The sequence below is a fragment of the Petaurus breviceps genome, unplaced genomic scaffold, assembly GCF_028583685.1.
Source record: "Petaurus breviceps papuanus isolate PSGF00001 unplaced genomic scaffold, PetGlider_PUasm1.0 90994, whole genome shotgun sequence".
Classification (NCBI taxonomy): Eukaryota; Metazoa; Chordata; class Mammalia; order Diprotodontia; family Petauridae; genus Petaurus; species Petaurus breviceps.
The window spans coordinates 6698874-6721383 of NW_027187393.1; the positions used below are offsets into that span (position 1 = coordinate 6698874).

The 22510-nt window shown below is 49.8% G+C and overlaps 1 protein-coding gene across 1 annotated transcript in view; it reads left to right on the forward strand.

Moving 5' to 3' along the window:
* The window catches only part of MYH7B (myosin heavy chain 7B), a 41698-nt gene that overhangs the window by 12227 nt on the left and 6961 nt on the right, over positions 1–22510 (forward strand). Inside the window, exons 9-30 of the mRNA XM_069077573.1 lie at positions 1312–1462; positions 3365–3468; positions 3832–3970; positions 4130–4248; positions 5024–5173; positions 6659–6829; positions 8311–8490; positions 8778–8916; positions 9020–9096; positions 9746–9833; positions 10053–10170; positions 11497–11620; positions 12013–12149; positions 12252–12507; positions 14997–15239; positions 16985–17161; positions 17311–17456; positions 19374–19464; positions 19655–20044; positions 21244–21370; positions 21451–21569; positions 21673–21869. Of these exons, the coding sequence (XP_068933674.1) occupies positions 1312–1462; positions 3365–3468; positions 3832–3970; positions 4130–4248; positions 5024–5173; positions 6659–6829; positions 8311–8490; positions 8778–8916; positions 9020–9096; positions 9746–9833; positions 10053–10170; positions 11497–11620; positions 12013–12149; positions 12252–12507; positions 14997–15239; positions 16985–17161; positions 17311–17456; positions 19374–19464; positions 19655–20044; positions 21244–21370; positions 21451–21569; positions 21673–21869 (3443 nt within the window). The remainder of the gene's footprint in view (positions 1–1311; positions 1463–3364; positions 3469–3831; positions 3971–4129; positions 4249–5023; positions 5174–6658; positions 6830–8310; positions 8491–8777; positions 8917–9019; positions 9097–9745; positions 9834–10052; positions 10171–11496; positions 11621–12012; positions 12150–12251; positions 12508–14996; positions 15240–16984; positions 17162–17310; positions 17457–19373; positions 19465–19654; positions 20045–21243; positions 21371–21450; positions 21570–21672; positions 21870–22510) is intronic.

Here is a 22510-nt window from a genome sequence, read left to right on the forward strand (position 1 = left end):
GACAGAGGTAGTAACTTGTCCAGAGTCCCACAGCTATTAAGTGTCTGAGGTCACATTTGAACTTAGGCTTTTCTGACTCCAGGTCCAATACTCTAAGCACTTCCATATGGCTACCTATACTAATGAAGTATCAAGTCCAGTCTCAATCCCTAATTTATCAATCTAACCATATAAGTATGTTACTCCCCTACTCAAAGACCTGTAATGGCTCCCCACTCCTTCCCATTTCTGCCCATAGGAAAAAGTCCAATCTCCTCAGTCTGGCATTAGTCTTACTGCCATATTGTCCTGAGTCTTGGTAACCAACTCTCTATTCCAGCCCAGGGGCAGTTAGGCAGCACAGTGGATAGAGTTCCAGACTTGGAGCCAGGAAGATCTAATTTCAGATCTGGCCTCAGATGTGACCTTGGGCAAGTCACTTCACTCTCTTGGCCTCAGTTTCCTCATTTATAAAATGAGCTGGAGAAGGAAATGGCAAACCTCTCTAGTGTCTCTGCCAAGAATATCCCAAATGGGGCCACGCTGAACAACAACACTCCGGCTCGACTTAACACACCACACGTGTTCTCCGCTTTGCTCACGCTGCTGATTCTTCTTCCCCTCCCCCCACAACCAAGCCATGTCCATCCTCCAAGACTCAGATGAAGTCCTGCTTCCTGTCTGTGACTGCTCCCAGGGCACCTGATATTGGTGTGGCTCCAGGCACACAGGAAATGTTTGTTGAATGAATGAGAACATCCCAATTATCTGACTTTCCATCCCTCTCTCACACACATACACAACACAGTCCTACCTCCTGCTATCACTTAGACACACAAATATACACATGTACACATAGGACTATATAGACATAGTAACACATGCATAGGACCATAGAGTTAGAGTTAAAAAAGATCATAGAGGTCACTTAGTCCAACCCCTCCATTTTACAATTGGGAAAACTGAGGCACAGGGAGGTTAAGGGACTTGTCCAAAGTCACACAGATAGTAAGCTGTCAGAGACAGGTCCCCTGACTTCAGAGTCAATGTTCTTTTTGCTGTACCATGTACACTGCCTCCTTACATGCTGACACTCTCATAGATATGAAAATGATGACAGATATACATGGATACAGAAATAAACAACACACAGATAATGTTGCTACAGATTTGAATACATGTTGGGGCAGATTCACACTCATTCATTCACTCACATAGCCACATTCTCACTGACACACACCCCAGAACCCTCCTGCATCAGCTAAAGGGACACCCAACTGTCCTCCAGGGAAGCTTCCTGCCCCAGAGCCCCCCCAGGAGAATCTAGACTAGCTCGTTCTCCTCTTGGGCCCTAACTCTTCCTCCCTTCCTGCCTCCGGCCCAGACCTCCTGGAGAAATCCCGAGTGATCTTCCAGCTGCCCGGGGAGCGAGGCTATCATATCTACTACCAGATCCTATCAGGGAAGAAGCCAGAGCTGCAGGGTAAGAGGGTAAGGGAAGTGGGAAGGGGGGCCAAGTAGCACCAGGTCCAAAGGGTTACAAGCACTAGTGTGCTGCTAAATGTTTAATGATGTTTAAAAATATGTTTGCAGGATACACTTTTAAATGTAATCTACATTTTTAACATTTTATCCACCATCATTAGACAATTAACAAAACAATACATGAAGTCCTAATCTGAAGTGTTTGCCGGTTTCTGAGGTGTAAATGCTGCTCACCCTGAAAATTTAGCAGTCCTTTCTCAAGTGGGTTAGAGTTGGCTCCAGCGAAGCCCTGGGTACTGGGTTAGGAGGACAGAGGGTGGGGGAGAAGATAGAGTATTAGGGAAATGAGAGGGTTCAATAGGGAGCCCCCATCTGCAGACCAGCAATCCTTGGGCAAGGGGCCAGCATCTGTCAAAGAGGCCTAAAACATCAAACCTCTAGATAGCCTGCCTAGATTTTCCTGAGATGTCCATGGGTAATTATCATGAGTAATACTAATGATGATGCCATACTTCTCCAGTGTTTAAAGGTTTCAGTATACATTCCTCACATCAGCCTAGGGGAGGAGGGAATGAAAGAAGGCTTATTAGCCCCATCTCATAGATGAGAAAATTGAATCTCAGAGAAGTGAACGTTAGTCATAGGGGTTGAGAGAAAGTAGTAACAGGCTCTCTCAAAGTCACACAGCTAATCGAAATAACTCACATTGATATAGGGCTTTCACATTTACAAAGCCCTTCCGTCCCACAACCTTATGAAGGAGGCCTTGCAGGTATTAGTATCACCATTATCCTTGTGGGTAAACTGAGGCTGAGAGAGATGCCCATAGGATTTGACTTTAATTCCAACTGCACACTGGGTAAAAGGACCCTCATTGATACCTCATTTAGCACCTGTCGGTTCTCTTGTCTCTTCCTCAAAGGGCATGCTGGGAGAGAGAAGTGGGGTCTCTTCCACTCTGGGTGGGGGAAGGCAGGGCTGGTTCCAAGACCAAGAAAAAAAGAGCTCTCCATTCTGTCAAATTTTGGGTTTTGCAAGTATTGACCCCATGTTATAGCTAAGTAGAGAAGTGAAACGATTAGGCTTTAATCTCACACAGCCAGTGAACATCTGAGTCAGATCTCAGAGTCAGGCCTCCCGACTTCAAGGCCAGCCCTCGTTCCACTACTTTGGACTACTGGGAGGGAGGGAGAAACAGAGGGAGAGCATCCTACTCACCTTGGGATCGAGAAACCTGGCTTCGAGTTGTGACTTTGCTATTTACCAGCTGTGAACAGGCAGGTTGCTTAACCTCTCTGACCTTCAATTTACACATCTGTATAATGGGCATATATAATACTTGTACTGCTTATCTAACAAGGCAGTTTGGGAAGAAGGCACCAGGCAGACCTTAAATGCTAGAGAAATTAGAACATTATTAGGAGGAACAGATGAGCCAGGGAGAACCTTGACTGGCTGACATTGGAGATGCTTAGAGTGGGTCCATTGCTTTCCCAAGCTTTACCTCTAGACTCTGTAACTCTGAGTGTGAAACTGCCCAGAGTTACGTGGTCACTGTGGGGACAAGAAGGGAAGAGTCATTGGGGCTCCTCTTTCTCACAAGGACTAAGGTATAGAGAGGCTCAGGGTTGTCTGCTAGAGAAGAAGAAACAGGTGGCCTGCATCCCAGGGTTTAAGGGAGGCAGGATGAAGGCCAGCCTTGGGGGAGCTGCTTGGGACCTGGGGTTGTTTCAGGGAGTGGGTGCCCTGGCTGGAGTCCCTGGCAGCTTCCTGGACAGGGGCTGACCTCCGGTTTGAACATTCTGCTCTTTGGGGTCCCTTCATGCTAGCCTATGCCCAGATGCCTGCCCTGGGGAGAAACCAGCCCCGCCAGGCCTGAAGTTTCTCTGTGTGCCCTCAGATATGCTGCTGCTCTCTCTGAACCCCTATGACTACCACTTCTGCAGCCAGGGAGTCACAACTGTGGACAATATGGACGATGGACAGGAGCTGATCGCAACTGATGTATGTGGGGTGAAGGAAGCCTCTGGAATGGGAGAGGCAGAGGAGACCTACAGGGAGCTCAGGATGTTGGAGGGGTGGGGGCAGGGGCATTCTGGGAGACCAGAGAGAGATGTAAGGGGATCCAGGGCAATGGGAAAGCAGGGAGAAACATATATGGAAGAACACAGAGAGATAATAGGGAAGCTTGGGCATGAGGGTGGACTTAGGGGAACATAGAATGGGTTCTGAGGGACAGAGGGAGAAGTATTGGAGGGGCTCAGGATACTAGGTGATAGAGGAAGGCACAGATGGAAAGAGGCAGTTGTTTGGCAGACTTAGGACACTTCTACCCTGTGTAACCTTCTTCCCTTTCCTCCCACCCAGCACGCCATGGACATCCTGGGATTCAGTGTAGACGAAAAATGTGCCTGCTACAAAGTAGTGGGGGCTCTGATGCACTTTGGCAATATGAAGTTCAAGCAGAAGCAGCGTGAGGAGCAGGCAGAGGCTGATGGCACTGAAAGTGAGACCCCAGCCCAACCTGGAACCCGGACTCTGCCCCTGCCCAGTGGTCACTGATACCCCGGGGGCTGTTTGGGAACAATAACCCCTGTCCTACCAGGTGTTACCTCCAATGTCCACATCCCCCAAACCACCGAATCTCTCCTGATCACCCCCACAGGTGCAGATAAGGCTGCCTACTTGATGGGGATTAGCAGTGGGGACCTCCTAAAGGGGCTACTGCACCCCCGAGTCAAAGTGGGGAATGAGTATGTGACCAAGGGACAGAGTGTAGAGCAGGTGAGTGGGATGAGGAGAGCAGGGGTGAGGGGAGCAAAGGAGCACGTGAGGGGTGACAGAGAGAAGCAGCAGGGGGAGACAGAGGAGCAGGTATAGGGGCAGGGAGGATTAGGTGGAGGGACAGAGGAACAGGTAAGGGGGGCCGGAGGAGCAAGTGAAAGAGGACAGAGAAAGAAAATGAGAGGGGACAGAAAAGGTGAGAGGAAACAGAGAGAGGAAGGTATGGGATCAGAGAGGAGACAGGAGCAGGACAGGGTCAGAGGCACAGGTATGTGGAGACAGTGAGAAGCAGGATAGGAGGACAGAGAGGCAGGTGTGGGGGGACAGAGGAATGGGGGAGCAGAGAGAAGAAAGTGAAGGGGACAAAGGAGAAGGTAAGAGGGAACAGAGAAAAGAGGAGGAAGGATAGAGAGGAGCAGGTATGAGGGGCGGAGGAGCAGTTGTTAGGGAACAGAGAGCAGAATGCGGGGGGATAGAAGGGAGGTGTGGCGGAACAGAAGAGCAGAAGAGGGACAGCAAGAAGACCAGGTGAGAGAGACAAAGAAAGGAACAAGAGGGCAGAGCCTACCTGAGGGAGGCGGAGCTTGACCTGAGGAGGGGGGGAGGGGTGGAGGGGCGGAGTCGACCTGAGGACGGACTTGTTTGAGGATGGAGGAGGGGCCTACCTGAGAAGGGGGCGTGGCCTGCCCGGGGAGGGCGGAGCCTACCTGGGGGCCTGGCTTCCAAGCATAGGAATTTCGGTCCCTAACCCAGCCCCTCCCTGGCATTCTTGCAGGTGGTGTTTGCTGTGGGAGCTCTGGCTAAAGCCACATATGACCGGCTCTTTAGATGGCTGGTCATGCGTATTAACCGAACTCTGGACACAAAGCTGGCCCGGCAGTTCTTCATCGGGGTGCTAGACATTGCTGGCTTTGAGATCTTTGAGGTGAGCAAGGCAAGACTGTGGGGGCCGCAGGTGGGAGGCACCAGTTTGGTTCTCGGGCTCTCGGCTCTCATCCGTCCCCGACTGCTTAACCCTTTAGGTTCCCCGGCTTCTTAGGGGAGGAGCTAGATACTCCCATGCAATGGATGACCCCTCAATGAAAGGGCTCCAGCATAGTTTTATGATGACACAGGAGCATAATCTCAATTCTTCAGCTCCCTCTCCCCTCCCATGTCTGAAAAGGAATTTCTTCCTAGGAAGGGAAGAGGATAAGCATTTATGTAATGCCTACTGTGTGCCAGTTACTGTGCTAAATGCTTTTCAAATACTATCTCATTTCTTCCTTACAAGCACACTGTGAGGTAGGTGTTATTATTATCCCATTTTACAGATGAGGAAACTGAAGCAAATAGAGGTTTGCCCAGTCACATAGCTAGTAAGTATCTGAGTTTGGAGTTGAATTCAAGTTGTCCTGACTCCAGGTCCAGGGCTCTATCCTCTGTACCTAGCTGCCTCAGGCAATCATTCACATAGAAATAAGAGCTGAATTCATTGAAATAGAATTGATTAGATTGCAGCAGCTAGGTGTCTCAGTGGATAGAGCACTGGACCTGGAGTCAGGAAGATTCATCTTCCTGAGTTCAAATCTGGTCTGATACTTACTAGATATGTGACCCTAGAAAAGTCACTTAACCCTATTTGTCTGTTTCTTCATCTATAAAATGAACTTGAGAAGAAAATGGCAAACCATTCTAATATCTTTGCCAAGAAAACCCCAGATGGGAAAAGGAAGAGTCAGACACGACTGAAAAATGACTAAATGACAAAAAGATTAGATCAAGGATCCCTCCTTTCACCTGTTGAATTTTTCCACCTCTCCTAATACCTGACTCAATACCACCTCCTCCAAGATGCCTTCCCTGATCTCTCCTGTTGGGGGCAAACTTACTCCTCAGAACTCACACAGCAGCTATGTATACTACAAGGAAAGTATTTTGTAAACCTAGAGTGCTACATGGATACAAAATATTTTCTTCTAAAAACCAGACCTGTCATTTCATCAGTATAGACACCTGGTGAGGAATGCCATGCAGATGGGAACCCATACGGAAATATATGCTGGGGCACTGACAAATTAGACTCTATGCAGAATGTGTAAGAAGCAGGATTTGAACTCAGGCCTTCCTGACTCTGAAGCCAGTTCTCTTTCCTCCACACTATACTGCCTCTCCATATTTAAGTTGTTGATAATGAAGATGAAACTTTAAAGTACACCCCATACCCATGCCAGAGAGCCAGTTTTGTACATTTATCCTAGGCAAACAGAAGTCCAGTGACTTGCCCAAGGTCACACAGCTAGTAAGAGTCTGAGACTGAATTTGAACTCAGCTTCCTAACTCCGGGCCCAGCATTCTCTCCATTGTGCCACCTAGCTGCCTTGCCCATAGCAAGCACCTAATACCTCCCTGTCCTTTGTCCTACCTGCAGTTTAACTCCTTCGAACAGCTATGCATCAATTTCACCAATGAGAAGCTCCAGCAGTTCTTTAACCAGCACATGTTTGTGCTAGAGCAAGAGGAATATCGAAGGGAGGGCATCGAGTGGGTGTTCATTGACTTTGGCCTTGACCTACAACCCTGCATCGACCTCATTGAGAAGGTGGGTTCTGGGTTCTCAGGAAGGGAAGGGGCCTGAAGTGTTCCCTTGAGAATGCTGGGGAGGACCATGGTAGTGAAGAGCTGGGGGAGGGGGGTCAGGATAGGTGACTTCCTCCGTGTCAGGAACTCCCAGGGAGGAAACTCCATTCACCAATGGCACTGGTCCTACAGCTTCATCAGCTGTTTTTAGAGCACCCCCTGGGGGCACTCAGAGCTTAAATAGTCTGTCCAGGGTCACCATAGCCTAGGTGGACCAAAGGAGGGGCTCAATCCCAGGTCTCCCAGGCTGAGTCTGACTTGGTATTCCCTGTGGGGATGACAGCTGTCTTCGAGAGTTGGGAGCAGTGGCCAGGGAGGAGTGCTTTGGTTTGGAATCTGGTCTCTGACTGGGGCAGCAAAGCAGCTGGCAAGGAGATGGATTGCCAGGGAGTAAATTAAGTGTGAGTTAGCCAGGCCTGATGTAGAGGGCTCTTCACCAGCCAGGAGAGCAAGGACAGACATTCTGGAGATAAAATTAGGTCCTCCATGGTATGGTGTCCAATACTGGTGTGAGTCTTCTCATTTGTTCTTCATGAATGACTCCACTAATAATTCCATTATACAGATGAGGAAAGTGAGGCCCAGAAAAATTTAGAGGCTTGCCCAGTTATATAATGAATTAACGGTGGAGTTGAGACTAGAACAACCCAGGTCTCCTGCCTCTGGATCTGGGACTCTTCTGATTATCTCATGAGTGTGTGTGTGTGTGTGTGTGTGTGTGTGTGTGACAGAGAGAAGAGAGGAGGAGAGAGGAAAGAGAGAGGAGAAAGAGAGACAGAGAGAGAGAGAGAGACAGAGAGAGAGACAGAGAGAGAGAGAGACAGAGAGACAGAGACAGAGAGACAGAGAGAGACAGAGAGACAGACAGAGAGAGAGAGAGAGAGACAGAGAGAGAGAGAGACAGAGAGAGACAGAGAGACAGAGAGACAGACAGAGAGACAGAGAGAGAGAGAGAGTCAGTTAAATGCTTACCATGTGCTAGGCACTAGGGATACAAAAAAAGGCAGAAACACCATGCCTTCAAGAAGCTCACATTCTAATGGGATAGACAACATGCAAATAACAAAACACACACATAGACAAGATATATAAAGAATAAATGAAAGGTGCCCTCAGAAAGAAGGGGCCCTATCAGGGGCAGCTGGGGAGCCTCCTGCCACAGGGGAGATTGGAGCCTTGCCTGGCAGGAAGTCAGGTATTGGGGGAGGAGGGCCAGCATCCAGGCCTAGGGACGGCCACTGCATATTCAGGGAGCAGGGAAATGGAGTGTCACCTGAGGAACAGCAGGTAGGCTGGTGTGGATGGATTGTAGGGTCTATGAAGAAGAGTAAGGTATAAAAAGACCAGAAATGGAGGAAGGGGCCAGACAGTGAAGGACTTAGATGTTCTGGGGGGCTGCACGCATGTCTGCCCTCTGACCTGCTTCCCGCTCTGACTCTGCAGCCAATGGGCATCCTGTCCATCCTGGAGGAGGAGTGCATGTTCCCCAAGGCCTCTGACGTGAGCTTCCGGGCCAAGCTCTATGACAACCATGCTGGGAAATCGCCCAATTTCCAGAAGCCGCGGCCAGACAAGAAGCGCAAATATGAAGCGCATTTTGAGATCGTGCACTATGCTGGGGTGGTATGTGCCAGTCCCAACCCCTGGCCTCCAATCTTCTTTAATCTTCCCTAACCTTAATCCTAACTCTGACCTCTGACACCCTGACCATGACCCTATTCATATCCTCTACCCTTACCTCAACCTTCCTTCCAATAGAATATAAGCTTCTCATGGACAGGGGCTGTTTTGCTTTTGTCATTTGTATCTTCAGCATGGATCACAGTATCAAGTACATGGGAGGTGCTTAATACTGCTTACTGAACTGAAGGCCTGACTGCGCCCCTGCTCCTGGCCCTTTTTCACTTCAGGTACCCTATAGCATTGTGGGATGGTTGGAGAAGAACAAGGACCCACTGAATGAGACTGTGGTTCCCGTCTTCCAGAAATCCCAGAACAGACTGCTGGCTTCTCTCTATGAGAGCTACTCTGCTTCTACCACGGCTTCAGGTCAGTCCCCCCTCCCCTGTGGCCTAGGGTGGGGGGACCCAGGGATGAGGTGTGGCATGGGGAGCTGTCCCTTCCATGTGACCAGTGTCCTTGTCTCCACCAGCTGAGGGCCCCAAATCTGGGGTGAAGGAAAAGCGGAAGAAGGCGGCATCGTTTCAGACGGTGTCCCAGGTGCACAAGGTGAGGGGAAGATGCCTTTCCTGCTCCCCTGGGCTCTAACCCCTCTCCTCAGCCAGTCTCCTGCCTCTCTGGGTGGGCAGCTGTTAAGACTTGCAGTGATGTTTAATTCTTCTCTACGTGAACATCACAACAAGTCTATACAGTTTCCCAGCCCCATACCTCTGGGACCAAGCTGGTGGCAGATGGGGATTGGGGTTGGGGGCTTGGAAGGATTGGCCACAGGAGTCACCATTGGAGAACACGAAAGGGTCACTGGAGCCCTGGGGCACACACAAAGTTATACAAATTATTAGCTGTGTGACCTTGTCCTTTGACAAGTCTTTGCTCTCTCTGGGCCTCAATGTCCCCATTTGTAAAATGAGGAGTACATCAGTCTACATTATCTCTAAGCTCCTTTCCTACTCTAAATCTCATGAACCAAGAAGCAGGCCAGTTCAAGCATAGAGGGTCTCTGGAAGTAAGGGACTCATGAAGGCACAGGGAAAACTGAGGAATGTGGAAACTCCACAGGGGATAGGGAGGCCATGAAGCAGACATAAGGAACCTAAAGCCAGGGGTTTGGGACATGACCAGGAATACGGGGAGGTAAGAGGGAATGCCAGGGACTCTCTCATTTTATCCCCCATCCACTGCTTCCTCTCCTGCCCAGGAAAACCTCAATAAACTGATGACCAACCTACGGGCCACGCAGCCACACTTTGTCCGATGCATCGTCCCTAATGAGACCAAGACACCAGGTAGACACCTGACTGCTCACCTGGGGATTGGGGAATTCTGGTGTCCAGGATAGTATTGGGCAGAGAGATGGGGCTGGGAGGCCTCGTTGGCCCCCTCCCTGCTATCTCGCACACAACCTCAGAGATCTCTGCCTGTTCTCATTTATCTTGGCTGGGTTTTCTGGAGGTTGGGCTGAGATGTCGTCTCTGCTGACCTCTACCCCATGACCCCCACCCCAGGAGTCATGGATGCCTTTTTGGTGCTACACCAGCTACGCTGCAATGGGGTTCTAGAGGGGATCCGCATCTGCCGACAGGGCTTCCCCAACCGCCTGCTTTACATGGATTTCCGACAGAGGTCTGTGACTCCCCTGCTCCCTGTGACAATGTGACAATCTTCCTCAGTATTAAATGGCCACATAGGGACAAAGATACAAGCCCTGCCCTTGTAAAGTCCAGGAATTTTGTTGGGAAAATGAAATCCACATAATGCATAGGAAAAGATAAATCATCAGACAAGATTTTGCATGCTTGGGGCCAGATGATATGGTCAGTCAGGTCTGTGAGGACTTAGAAGAATAGTCTGTGGCTTGGAGAAAGGTGGGCAGATGGGTCTTGAAGGATGCAAAGGATTACAAGAGGAGGCAAAGGGGCATTCTAGGAAGGGGGAATGTATGAACCAAGGCCTAGAGGTGGGGATCAAGTATTTGAGGAAACCTAGCCTGTTTGTAGCAGAGGAGGTTGGGGTTAGATCATAGAAGGCCTTGAATGCCAGGATGAGGAGTTTGGAATTTTATTCTCTAGTGGTGATGGGAAGTCAGTGGAGGTTTTTGAGCAAGAGGAGGGAGGTGTTCAGAGTTGTGCCTTATAAGAAGGGAAGAGTGGGGGTTATGGGTACAGGATGGAATAGAAGGAAAGACTGGAGGTAGTGAAGTCATTTAAGAGGCTGCTATGTCTAGCTAGGCAGGTGGAAGGAAGTTTGACCAGAGGAGCTAAGAGGCAACATCATATTGGATGGCCAGATAGGGAACTGGAGTTGAATCAGGAAGACCTGCATTCAGATCTTGTCTTAAGATACTTACTAGCTGCGCTACCTTGGACAAGTCATTAACTTCTTTGTGACAGTTTCCTTATCTATAAAATGACAAGGTTAGACTCAGTAGCTTCTATGGACTCTTCCAGATCTAAAATCTGTTATTGTATGTTTGGGTATCACAAAGATGAAACATGCTAGGAACATTCCAAAGGAGTTAACTTTTTTAAATATTATTTTTAATGATGCCCTTTTTGGTTATATCACATACATTTCCAAAAATATCCCTCCCCCCACCAGTGAACCTTGTAACAAAAACTTAATAAAAAGGAAAAAAAAAGATAAGTTCAGTCAAAACAACCATGTCTGACCATCTATTCCCAATCAAAGGAATTAACTTTTTTTTAAAAAGGCTTCTTAAGAGGATAGAACCAGGTTCTAAAATCAAGATACAAAGCAATTTCTTCACATGACTCAGCATCCCCTGCTGTCCTTCTCCCTGCCCCTACCTTGGCCTCTTCTAGTTGAAGTCCTAACTCTGGGCCACACGTGGCTCTTCCCCGTGGCCTCGTGATACCTGGTCCCTGACCCTCCCCCATGATCACTTCCAGGGATCCTCCTGCCACCCCTTCATTCTCAGCCTCCCCCCAGGTATCGCATCCTGAATCCCAGTGCTGTCCCAGACGATACCTTCGTGGATAGCAGGAAGGCCACTGAGAAACTCCTCGGCTCACTGGACATTGACCACACACAGTACAAGTTTGGTCACACCAAGGTGAGGGGGGGATGTCACACTGTCAAGTGTCAGGAGTCAAGGGTCATTCTGAGGTTGGGAATTGCACTGAAGCTGGGGGTCCCACTGAATGTGGGAGTGGTTCAAAAGGATCAGAGGTTCTGTTGAGGTCAGGGGTGATACCAAGGGAGCTTACGTCAAGGTCAGGGTCACTCCGAGGTTACCAGACACACGGGTTCATAGGAGCACAGGTCTAGAACTAGAAGGGGCCTCAGAGGTCACCCAATCCAACCCCCTCATGTTATATATGTAGGAACTGAGACCCCAGTGAGGGTGTGTGATGTGCCCAAAGCCATGTAGCTGAGGCCTCACATTGGGAATGGGGTGGGGTGGGTGTCACACAGGGTCAAGGAAAGCCCATTTTCTCCTTACAGGTGTTCTTTAAGGCTGGGCTGCTGGCCGTGCTGGAGGAACTTCGGGATGAGCGGCTGGCCAAGATCTTGACCTTGCTGCAGGCAAGGATCCGGGGCCACCTCATGCGCATTGAGCACCAGCACATGAGAGGGGGAAGGTAGGAAGAGTCCAGGGCACTCTGCCCCTGCCCATGGTGGGGCAGGGGGCTGGAGACCTCCTCCCAGCTCCTGCTGCCCCTTGACGTGCTGCCCCTCTCCAGGGATGCCCTCTACACCATCCAATGCAACATCCGGGCTTTTGCGGCTGTGAAAAACTGGTCCTGGATGAAGCTTTTCTTCAAGATGAAGCCGCTGCTGCGCTCTGTGCAGGCTGAGGAGGAGCTGGGGGCCCTGCGGGCCGAGCTCCGGGGGCTGCGGAGCTCCCTGGCCCAGGCTGAGGCCAAGAGACAGGAGTTGGAGGAGAAGCACATCAGCATTGCCCAGGAGAAGAATGACCTGTCCCTGCAGCTGCAGGCGGTGAGCCTGGCCAGGGTGGGGCTACGCATGAGCACGTGGCTAGGCCTCGGGAGCAGTAACCCTTCCTGCCTCCCTCCATGGACACCAGTGGGTTCACCCACACTTAGATAGGATGCTTTACAGTCTGCAAAAATGCTTTCCTCACATTAGCCCCAGAAGATAGGCAGAAAACGACTGTCATACTCATTTTAGAGAGGAGGAAACAGCCAGAAAGAAGATGTGACTCGCCTAGGGTCAATATAACTAGTAAGTATTGGAGCTAAGACTCAGGCTCAAATCAGAGGATGAAGAACTGGTAGGGATCTTAGAGGTCCCACTGCAAGAATTCAGGTCAAGTTCTTCATTTTGTAGATGAGGAAACAGGGAAGAGAAGCAGCTTTTCCAAGGTCTGATATATGGTTAGTGAGTAATAGAGCTGAGATTTAAAATCAAGCCTCCTGACTCTAAACCCACTGTTTTTTCCACAATATCACATTGTCCCACTTATGATACAAGCCTAGCATTCAAGGAAGGCTTCCTTCCTTCCTTCCTTCCTTCCTTCCTTCCTTCCTTCCTTCCTTCCTTCCTTCCTTCCTTCCTTCCTTCCTTCCTTCCTTCCTTCCTTCCTTCCATTTTAACTCAATATCCCCTTCATAGTCTTGGACCTTCCTCCCTCCACATGTTCGCTTATGTTGTTGTCTCAATGTGGAATGCCTACTCTCCATCACCTCCTGCTGTCCCACCTTCCCCACTGCCTTATTAAAAAGCCTACTCATCCTTCAATGCCCAGGCCAAATACCACATCCTTTTATGGAATTTCCCCTGAAGGCTTTATTGAGTAGGTGTCATAGTGCCTGAATACAGAATCAGTGAAACCCAGGTCTGAATCATGATCTCATTAATCACCACCTTGGTGAACTTGGGGAAATCCCTTTCCCTTTCTGGTCCTCTTTCCTCATCTGTAAAATAAAGGGAATGGCCTAGATCACTGGAGTCAAACTCAAATAGAAACAGGGGCCAGTAAATCATACATAAGGATCCCTGATGGCACATATTGACTTTGAAAACCACATATTACTGGTATTTATCTTCTACTGTATTTCTATTTACTGTTACAAATATTTCTGAATTGTACTTACATGTGATTTAGGGAGCACAGAGGAATGCTGCAGCCACATGTTTGGCCCTTCTTCACTAGATGAATCCCAAGGTGCCGTGCAGGCCTAAACCTATAACCCAGGCTCCTGTGTTGCCTCTCTGTGTCTTAGTTTCCTCCATAAAATCAGGAGTTTGGGCTGGATCATCTCCAGCTCTGATATTTTATGATCCTTTAGGTCACCTCACAACAAGTCTTTTGGACAGGTCTCTTAGAAGGTGCCTCCAGCTGAGCTAAACTGTATTCAGATGTACCCATGTCTTCTTTCTACTAAACTGAGTTATGTGAAGTTAGTATCTTTAAGGCCTAATAATCTATGGAACCTCAGCGGTCCAGTCCTGTCTGCAATATTTCCAGCAAGTGGCCATTTAGACTCTAGCTGAACACCTCTAACAGGGAGATCACTACCTACCTTGTTCACTTGATCACTGCCTTGGTTAATGCCGAGGTGGACAGCTCTATTTTTTTTTTTTCATTTCTTACACTGAGTTGAATTTGGCCTCTGTAACTCTCTCTCTCCCTCTCTCTCTCTCTCTTTCTCTCTCTTTCTCTCCTTTTCCCTCTCCCTCCCTCTCTCTCTCCCTTTTTTTTTTTTTTGCCTTTTGGAGGGCAATTGGGGTTAAGTAACTTGCCCAAGGTTACATGGCTAGTTTTTTTGTGTGGGTGTTAAGTGTCTGAGGCCAGAACCGAACTCGGGTCCTCCTGACTCCAGGGCTGGTGCTTTACTCACTGTGCCACCTAGCCACCCCAACTCTCTCTCTTCCTCTCTCTCTCTGTCCACCCCCCTCCCCCATCTTAGTTTTACCCTCTGAGACTAAATAGCGCAAAGTTCCTCTTTCTTCTATATAATAACCTTTTACAGGTAGCTTGCTGGCACAATGAAGAGTGCTGGGCCTGGAGTCAGGAAGACCTGAGTTCAGATTTGACCTCAGAATACTTACTAGTTGTGTGACTCTGGGCAAGTCTTTCCTTCACCGCTGTCTGCCTCAGTTTCTCCAACTGTAAAATGGGGATAATAACTCCCTGATATGTTTGGAGTTTCAAATGAAGCAATATTTGTAAAGTACCTGGTACATAGCTAGCTCTTACTAGGTACTCATTGCCTTACTCTCCCCTTTCAAATATGTGATCAGATTTCTCCCTAAGTATTTTCTTCTCCAAGACAGATACTCAGTAAATGTTTGGGAGTGAGTGAATAAATGAATGAATGAACCAATGAATGGGTAAGACCCGTCCACACTTTGACTTGGCTGCAGCCTGATCCCTGGCAGTCCTAGCTTCATGTCTCTGGGTCCTGCTCTGCCCCTGGGCCTGGGGCACTGCTGATCCCTGCTATCCATCCCTTTCCCACCAGGAGCAGGACAACCTGGCAGATGCAGAGGAGCGCTGTGACCTTCTGATCAAGTCCAAGGTGCAGCTGGAGGCCAAGGTGAAGGAGCTGAGCGAGCGGCTGGAGGATGAAGAGGAGACCAACTCAGACCTCACAGCGAGGAAACGACACCTGGAGGATGAGTGCACCGAGCTCAAGAAGGACATCGATGACCTGGAGCTGACCCTGGCCAAGGTGGAGAAGGAGAAGCACGCCACAGAGAACAAGGTTTGTGTGTGGCCAGGGATGGGACAAGGGAGAGCCACCGCCCAGAATTGGGACTGGGGCCAGGCCCAGGAGAACCAGAGGATCTGGTGCTGAGATCTGAGGGGAGAGCTAGAATGAGGGTTGGACTGGGCCAGGGAAGAGAACCAGGGAAAGAAAAAGCACTCAAAGAGAAGGCTCAGAAAACAGCAAAGAGTTGAGACTGGACAGGACTGGGGCAGATAACTGGGAAAGGGCCCAAAACAAGGAAGGGCTGGGAAATAGGCATGAACCCAGACCAGTAGGAAGGCCTGAAACAGAGATCTAGGGGAGGGGCTTTGTGGCAAGGAATAGGGTTAAGGGATTGGGCTCTAGAAGCTGAGGAGTCTGGAAAGACCACTGAACTTGGAGCCATCTGACCTGTATATATCTTATACAGACAAAGGGTTTGCATGCTGTGTCCTCTATCAGACTAAGGCAGGTCACCTGGAGGACAGGGTCTACTTTTTGCCCTTTTTTTGTATCTTTAATACAGTAAGTGCTTAATAAATGCTTGTTGGCTGACTAATTCACTGAATACTTCCTGAGCCTCTTACTATCTATATGACTTAGCCTCTCTGGGTCTCAGTTTTCTCTCCTTTAAAATGAGAGGTTTAGGTAACTCCTAAGCTCCCTTCTTAACCTAGTTCAGTGATCTAGGTCAATGCAGGAATCCTTGAAGATGAGAATTAGAGAAACAACGTAAGACACTCAATGCTACTGGGTCCTGTTCTTCCGAGGGTGGGAGATCAGGGGCCAGCTCAGCTCGTACTGCTCTGACAGGTGACATTGTCAATGTCTGAGGACACATTCTCAACATGGCATCCATAATTGTTCTGGGACATGCCATACGTAGGCTTGATCTGTGAACAGCACAGACACTGGGGCTTGCCCCATGCCACAGTAAAGACATACAGGGAGAAAAACCCAAGCCTCTCAGCTTCATTCTTCCATGGTCTTCTCCCTTCACTGAGAACATTTACTCCACTAAACACTGCTCATTGCCACAGAGTCCAATCCAAGATCCTCAATGGCTTAGATTGTAGCCCTTCAAAGTTTACATGGTTCTTTCCTCACAATTCTCCTGTCATTAGCTCCAGTTAATGGATAAGGAAATTGAAGCTTAGAGGGCTTCAGTGATACCACATAGTTAGAAAGAGAAAGAACCAGAATTTTAACTCAGGTCTCTCAATTGCTGGTCAATTGCTTTTCACTAAAGCACACCATCTCACCAGCCCCCATTTTATTATTGATAGAAAGGGTGGTGCCAGCAGATATGGGGACTAGGCACCATGAAAACATAGATCTCCTGGGGGTCTCCCATGGGCTCTGCCTCTCCTGCCGTGCCCTCTCCCTCTCCTCACACAATCCATTCTCCCTAAAACACCGAGATATAGAGACCTGGATGATCAAGGGATATGAGCCCTTTGAAGAGAAGCATAGTATCATGGGAAGAGTGTTTCTGACTTAAAGTCAGATATTCTAGGTTCAAGTCCCAGTCCTGCCTCTTTACTCTTGTGTGATCTTGCTCAAGTGGCTTCCTCTCTTTAGTCTCAATTTTCTCATCCATAAAATTAGGGAATTGGACAAGATGATGTCTAAGGTCCTTTCCTGCTCTGACCCAAGACTCGGGGATTAGGACCTAAGATTTAAATGGAGGGAAGGAGAGCCATCTCCCCTCCAGCTCCTGTTTTCTCCCACCTGTCATCTTTTCGCTTCTCCTGGTTCAGGTGAAGACCTTGGTGGAAGAGATGGCTGGGAGGGATGAAACCATCGTCAGGCTGACAAAGGAGAAGAAAGCTCTGCAGGAAGCCCACCAGCAAGGCCTGGATGATTTACAGGCTGAGGAGGACAAGGTCAACACTCTGAGCAAAGCCAAGGTCAAGCTAGAGCAGCAGGTGGATGATGTAAGTGTGACCTGGCAGGTGTGTGCAGGAGGAGGAAGTGATCTGGGCCCTGGGTCACTCTCCAGGACAGGGAGGAGGGAGGATGGGCAGCCCTGGGGCTGGGAGAGGAAGGACCTGAGAAAGCTCCCCTGCACCCTCACCTTCCACAGCTGGAAAGCTCCCTAGAGCAGGAGAAGAAGCTGCGCCTGGATGTGGAACGGGCCAAGCGGAAGCTGGAGGGGGACCTGAAGCTCACCCAGGAGTCAGTGGCAGATGGAGAGCGGGACCGGCGGCAGCTGGAAGAAAAGCTCAAAAAGTGGGTCTAGTGGATGGCGATAGAGAGGTGGGAGCTGGTGAATTGGGACATCATTTCTCCTTTCTCTGGGCCTCAGTTTCCTTATCTGTAAAATAAGGGGGTTTGGATAAAATGGACTCGTATGTCCTCAAAGGAACTGTGGACCAGATAGTTCAGGGCCAGGCCCACTCCAAGGTAGAGATATTGGAGACCAGGTCAGTCTCACAAAATATCAGAAACCCTCAGGGTTGGTGCCTCCAGCTCCAAATCATTCCACGGATGTGGAAATGTCTAAATTTACACTGGATACTACTCTGCCCTCTGCAGACTTCAGGACTAAGTGGGTAAGGACTAGGGGTCAGGGAGACAGAGGTGGGAAAGGTAGGACACAGGGAAGCATCTGAGATGGCTTTTTGAGTTTGTAGGTGGTAAAAAGTAGGGATCTCTGGTAGTTAACATTTTATAAACCTGGCATGATTTGCAGGTGAGGGTTTGGAAACACTAACCTAGCCTCCTACTAAGGGACAAGAGAAGGATCAATTGATCAGTCAACAAGACCTTATGTGCCAGGTGCTGGGGTGCTGAGGATATAAGTGCAAAGAATGGAATGGTCCCCAGTCACAAGGAGGTTACATTCTTATAGAGGAGACAAGTACATATGAAAATGTATGCAGCACAGATAGAAAGCTAAGAAATATAAATACATGCAAAGCAGTTAAATACAAGGTAGTCAGGGGCAGAGGACGCTTGCAATTGGGGGGAAATTCCTCATTCAGAAGATGGTGCTTGAGCTGGGTTTTAATAGGAAGGAAGGAGGGAAAGAAAGAAGGAAGGAAGGAAAGAAGGAAGGGAGGGAGGGAGGAAGGAAAGAAGGGAGGGAGGGAGGAAGGAAGGAAGAAAGGAAGGGAGGAAGAAAGGAAGGAGATAAGGAAGGAAGGGAGGGAGGGAGGCAGGCAAGCAGGAAGGAAAGAAGGGAGGGAGGGAGGAAGGGAGAGAGGAAGGGTAAAAGTGAGAGAGGGAAGGAGGAAAGAAGGGAAGGAAGGAAGAAGAGAAGGAGGGATGGGAAAACAAGCATTTATTAAACACCTCCTACCTTCCAGGCACTGTGCTAAGCATTTTATAAATGCCTCATTTGGTCCTCACAACAAACCTGAGAGGTAGGTGCTATTATTTAAATATGGGCACAATGATGGGCCTTGGGCCTGTCCTTCAAGGGCCAGTCTAGCTAAATTCAGAGGCTCATTACCAAAAGGCTGACCTTCAGGTGAGGAATATTGTGGCCATACTGGATGGAGGGAGTGCCCAAACTGATGAAATCACAGGTTTTTTGAAGTATTTCAACAAATATGCAAGATTGTAAGCTCCTTGAGGGCAGGGGCTGGTACATTTTTCATTCTTGCTTGCCCAGTGCCTAGCATAGTGTCTTGTACATAGAATCAGGGATAAAGGTGCCAAATGGGTATAGTGGTAAAAAATATCTGGATTTGGAGCTGAAGAACTGGTCATTTCTGGCCCAGCTCCTTGTGTAACCTTGAACACCACTCTTTCCTTCTCCAATTCATGGCTTCCTCCTCTATAAAGTGAAAAAGCTTAGAAGGCTCTAACTCTTATGGTTTCTCTATGTCAGAACAGAATCCTGAGAAGTTTGGGTTAGAAGGGCCCTCACAACCCATCTAGGCCAACTTGTACCTGACCAGAAATCCCCTCTACAATCCTTGACAAATAGTCATCCTATGTCTGCTTGAAGACCCATGCTGGTGAATTCACCACCTACTTCTAGACATCTCTGATTTCTAAGAAGATTTTTTTCATTGAACCAAAAACCACCTCCCTGTCACTTTCATTCATGGCTCCGTGGCCCTGTCTGAGACTGGGCTGTGGGATGGTTGTTCTTGCCCTCACATTGCATTACCCACAGCCATCTCTTATCCACTGCAGGAAGGACTTTGAGATGAGCCAGCTAAACTCTCGAATTGAGGATGAACAGGTGCTGGGAGCCCAGATGCAGAAGAAGATCAAAGAACTACAGGTACCTTTCCCTCCCTCCCTCCCTCCCCCCTTCCTCCTGATGGGCTCCAGCTGTCAGCAAGCATGAGGTTCCAGGCTGGCTAACTGGGCTGGGCAGCGCTAAGCACTTCCCTGTGCTTCCAAGGGGTGGGGGGTGGGAATCCCTTTGGCAGCCCCAGCGTCTTCACGCCTTACCTGGCCCCCCTCCCTAGTCTCGTGGAGAGGAGCTGGAGGAAGAGCTGGAGGCAGAGCGGGCAGCCCGGGCTCGGGTAGAGAAGCAGCGGGCAGAGAGTGCCCAGGAGCTAGAGGAGCTGAGCGAGCGGCTGGAGGAGGCGGGAGGGGCATCAGCTGGGCAGTGTGAGGGCACTCGGAAACTGGAGGCAGAGCTTGGCCGGCTGCGGCGGGAGCTGGAGGAAGCCACCCTGAGGCATGAGGCCACCATGGCGGCCCTGCGACGGAGGCAGGCGGACAGTGCGACTGAGCTGGGGGAGCACATCGACAGCCTCCAGCGGGCCAGGCAGAAGCTGGAGAAGGAGAAGAGTGAGCTCCGGATGGAGGTGGATGACCTCAGCGCCAATGTGGAGGCCCTGACCCGGGGCAAGGTAGACTCAGGATGCTTGATCACTGATCCAATTCACCCTCCCTGACCTGGCCTTCTGACTTTGACCCAATCCAGACAACTTCTGGTGGCCTGTGGAAGACAGATAACACTAGCACACGGAAGGACTGCTAGCACAGGTTCACTCTTGGTCTGGTCAGACAGGAAAGACAGCTTCGGAGGGGTTACCAATCTTACTTTATTCTAGTCTAGTCTTCTTACAAGAAGAATGCTGATAAGGGGAGCACCAACTCCTACGCATTCCTTGCAGGGCCCAGAGAGAAGGGGGGGCAACTACCCCTACATCTCAATGGGGTGCACCCCCAAATCCCCTCAAGCCTCAATGGGGGGTGGTTGAGGCAAACACAGACATCCCCAAGCCTTGATGGGGGCCGATCAAGGAACAAACAGTATTCCAGTTTGTGCAGTCAACCCTGTTTCCCCACCCACTGACCAGTGCCCACCTGCTTTATAGCACAACAAAGAAGGCCTACTGCCAGCGATAGCCTCACAAGCTCACATTATCTCACCATTATCTCTCACTGTGCTGTCACAGTGGATTTACACTTTAAGCACAAATGTTTATTTATCATTATATAATGCCGCACAAGTGTGGTGGAGATGTTGTGAACTATGAACCTGGGATTGTTAGGGCTATGGATCCTGGGAACTAAACTATAACAAATGATAACAAAAATCCACCTTGCTTACAACCCTCCACCTTATACTTATCTCAGCATGCCTTCCCCTCTCCCCCCCCCCCCGAGTAATAGCTCACACTTATAAAGCACTCACTATGAGCTAGGCTCTGTGCTAAGCACTTTACAGTTATTATCTCATTTAATCCACACACTAGCCCTGGGAGGTAGGAGCTATTATTATCTCCATTTTACAGATGAGGAAACTGAGGCAAACAGAGGTTATGTATGTCTGAGGCAGAATTTGAACTCAGATCTTCCTGACTCCAGGCTCCATATCACTTAGCTGCCTTTTGACTCCTGACCTAAGGATGACCCTTGAATTCCAAACCCTGATCCTTGATCAGACTATGGATCTATGACTTTCCTTTACCCTCTGACCCTGTCCTCAGATTCACAAGCTCTAATGCCTTTGACCCCAACCTCTAATAATGCCTGACCCTCACCACTTCTCTTCCAACTTCTGACCTTCTGATACACTCTGACCCCCCCTCCTCCAAACCAGACCAACGCAGAAAAGCTCTGCCGGGCATCTGAGGACCATCTGAGTGAAGCCAAGGTCAAGATTGATGAGCTGCAGAGGCAGCTGGCAGATGCCACTGCCCAGCGCGGGAGGCTGCAGACTGAGAATGGTGAGGCTCATGTGAGCTGGGGTGGGCAGGATCCTGGTGCTCCTCTTGCTCACCCCTGTCCTTCTGCCCCCCACCTCCAGGGGAACTGAGTCGCCTGCTGGAGGAGAAGGAATCTCTGATCAGCCAGCTAAGCCGTGGGAAGATGTCGGTGACCCAGAGTCTGGAGGAGCTGAGGCGGCAGCTGGAGGAGGAGACCAAGGTCCAGGGGACCCTGAGGCTCGGGGAGGCTGGGCTTGTGCAGTCAAGAGAGGGAAGGGCTGCCTGCCTCCTGCTGCCCCTCATTCTCTGTCTTCTCAACACAGGCAAAGAGTGCTCTGGCCCACACCATCCAGGCTTCCCGCCACGACTGCGAACTCCTACGGGAGCAGCATGAGGAAGAGGCCGAGGCCCAGGCGGAGCTGCAGCGGCTCCTGTCCAAGGCCAATGCCGAGGTTGCCCAGTGGAGGAGCAAGTATGAGGCTGATGCTATCCAGAGGACCGAGGAGCTGGAGGAGGCCAAGTAAGGAGGCCAGGCCAGGCCTCGCTGCCTGCCTGCATCCAGGCCCCGTCATTGCCACGTCTGTAACCTCCAGGTCCTATGACCTGGCCCCCTTGTTCCTGACCCTGTGACCCCCTGGCCAGGAACTGACCCTCACCCTCTCCCCTCCCCAGGTGGTCCAATGGGTAGAGTGCTGGGCCTGGAGGGGGGAAGACATGCATTCAGATACGATCTCAGGCACTAGCTGTGCCCCTCAGCAAGTCCTTTATTTGCCTCTGTTTCCTCATCTGTAAAATGGGGATGACAGCAGCAGCTGCCTCCAGGGGTGTTGTGAGGATCCAATGAGATGATATTTGTAAAAGGTGCTTAGCACAGTGCCTGGCACACAGTAGGTGCTATATAAATGCTTATTCCCCCTTGGTCTCATGTGGCCTTGTCTCTGACCTCCTAAACCCAGGTCCATTTGGTCAGTGAAAAGAACAGTGACTGAAGTCAGAGTAATGGGGTTAAATCTGAGCTCCCTTTCAGCTCTGGGTCTATGACCCTACAGTTACCTGTGTAGGACACTGTGACCACCCTTGGCCATGATACTGCCCTGTGCCCCCATGTTCCAGCCCCTCTGACTTGAGAACCCTTGGCCATGTTCCTGCCCCTCTGACTTG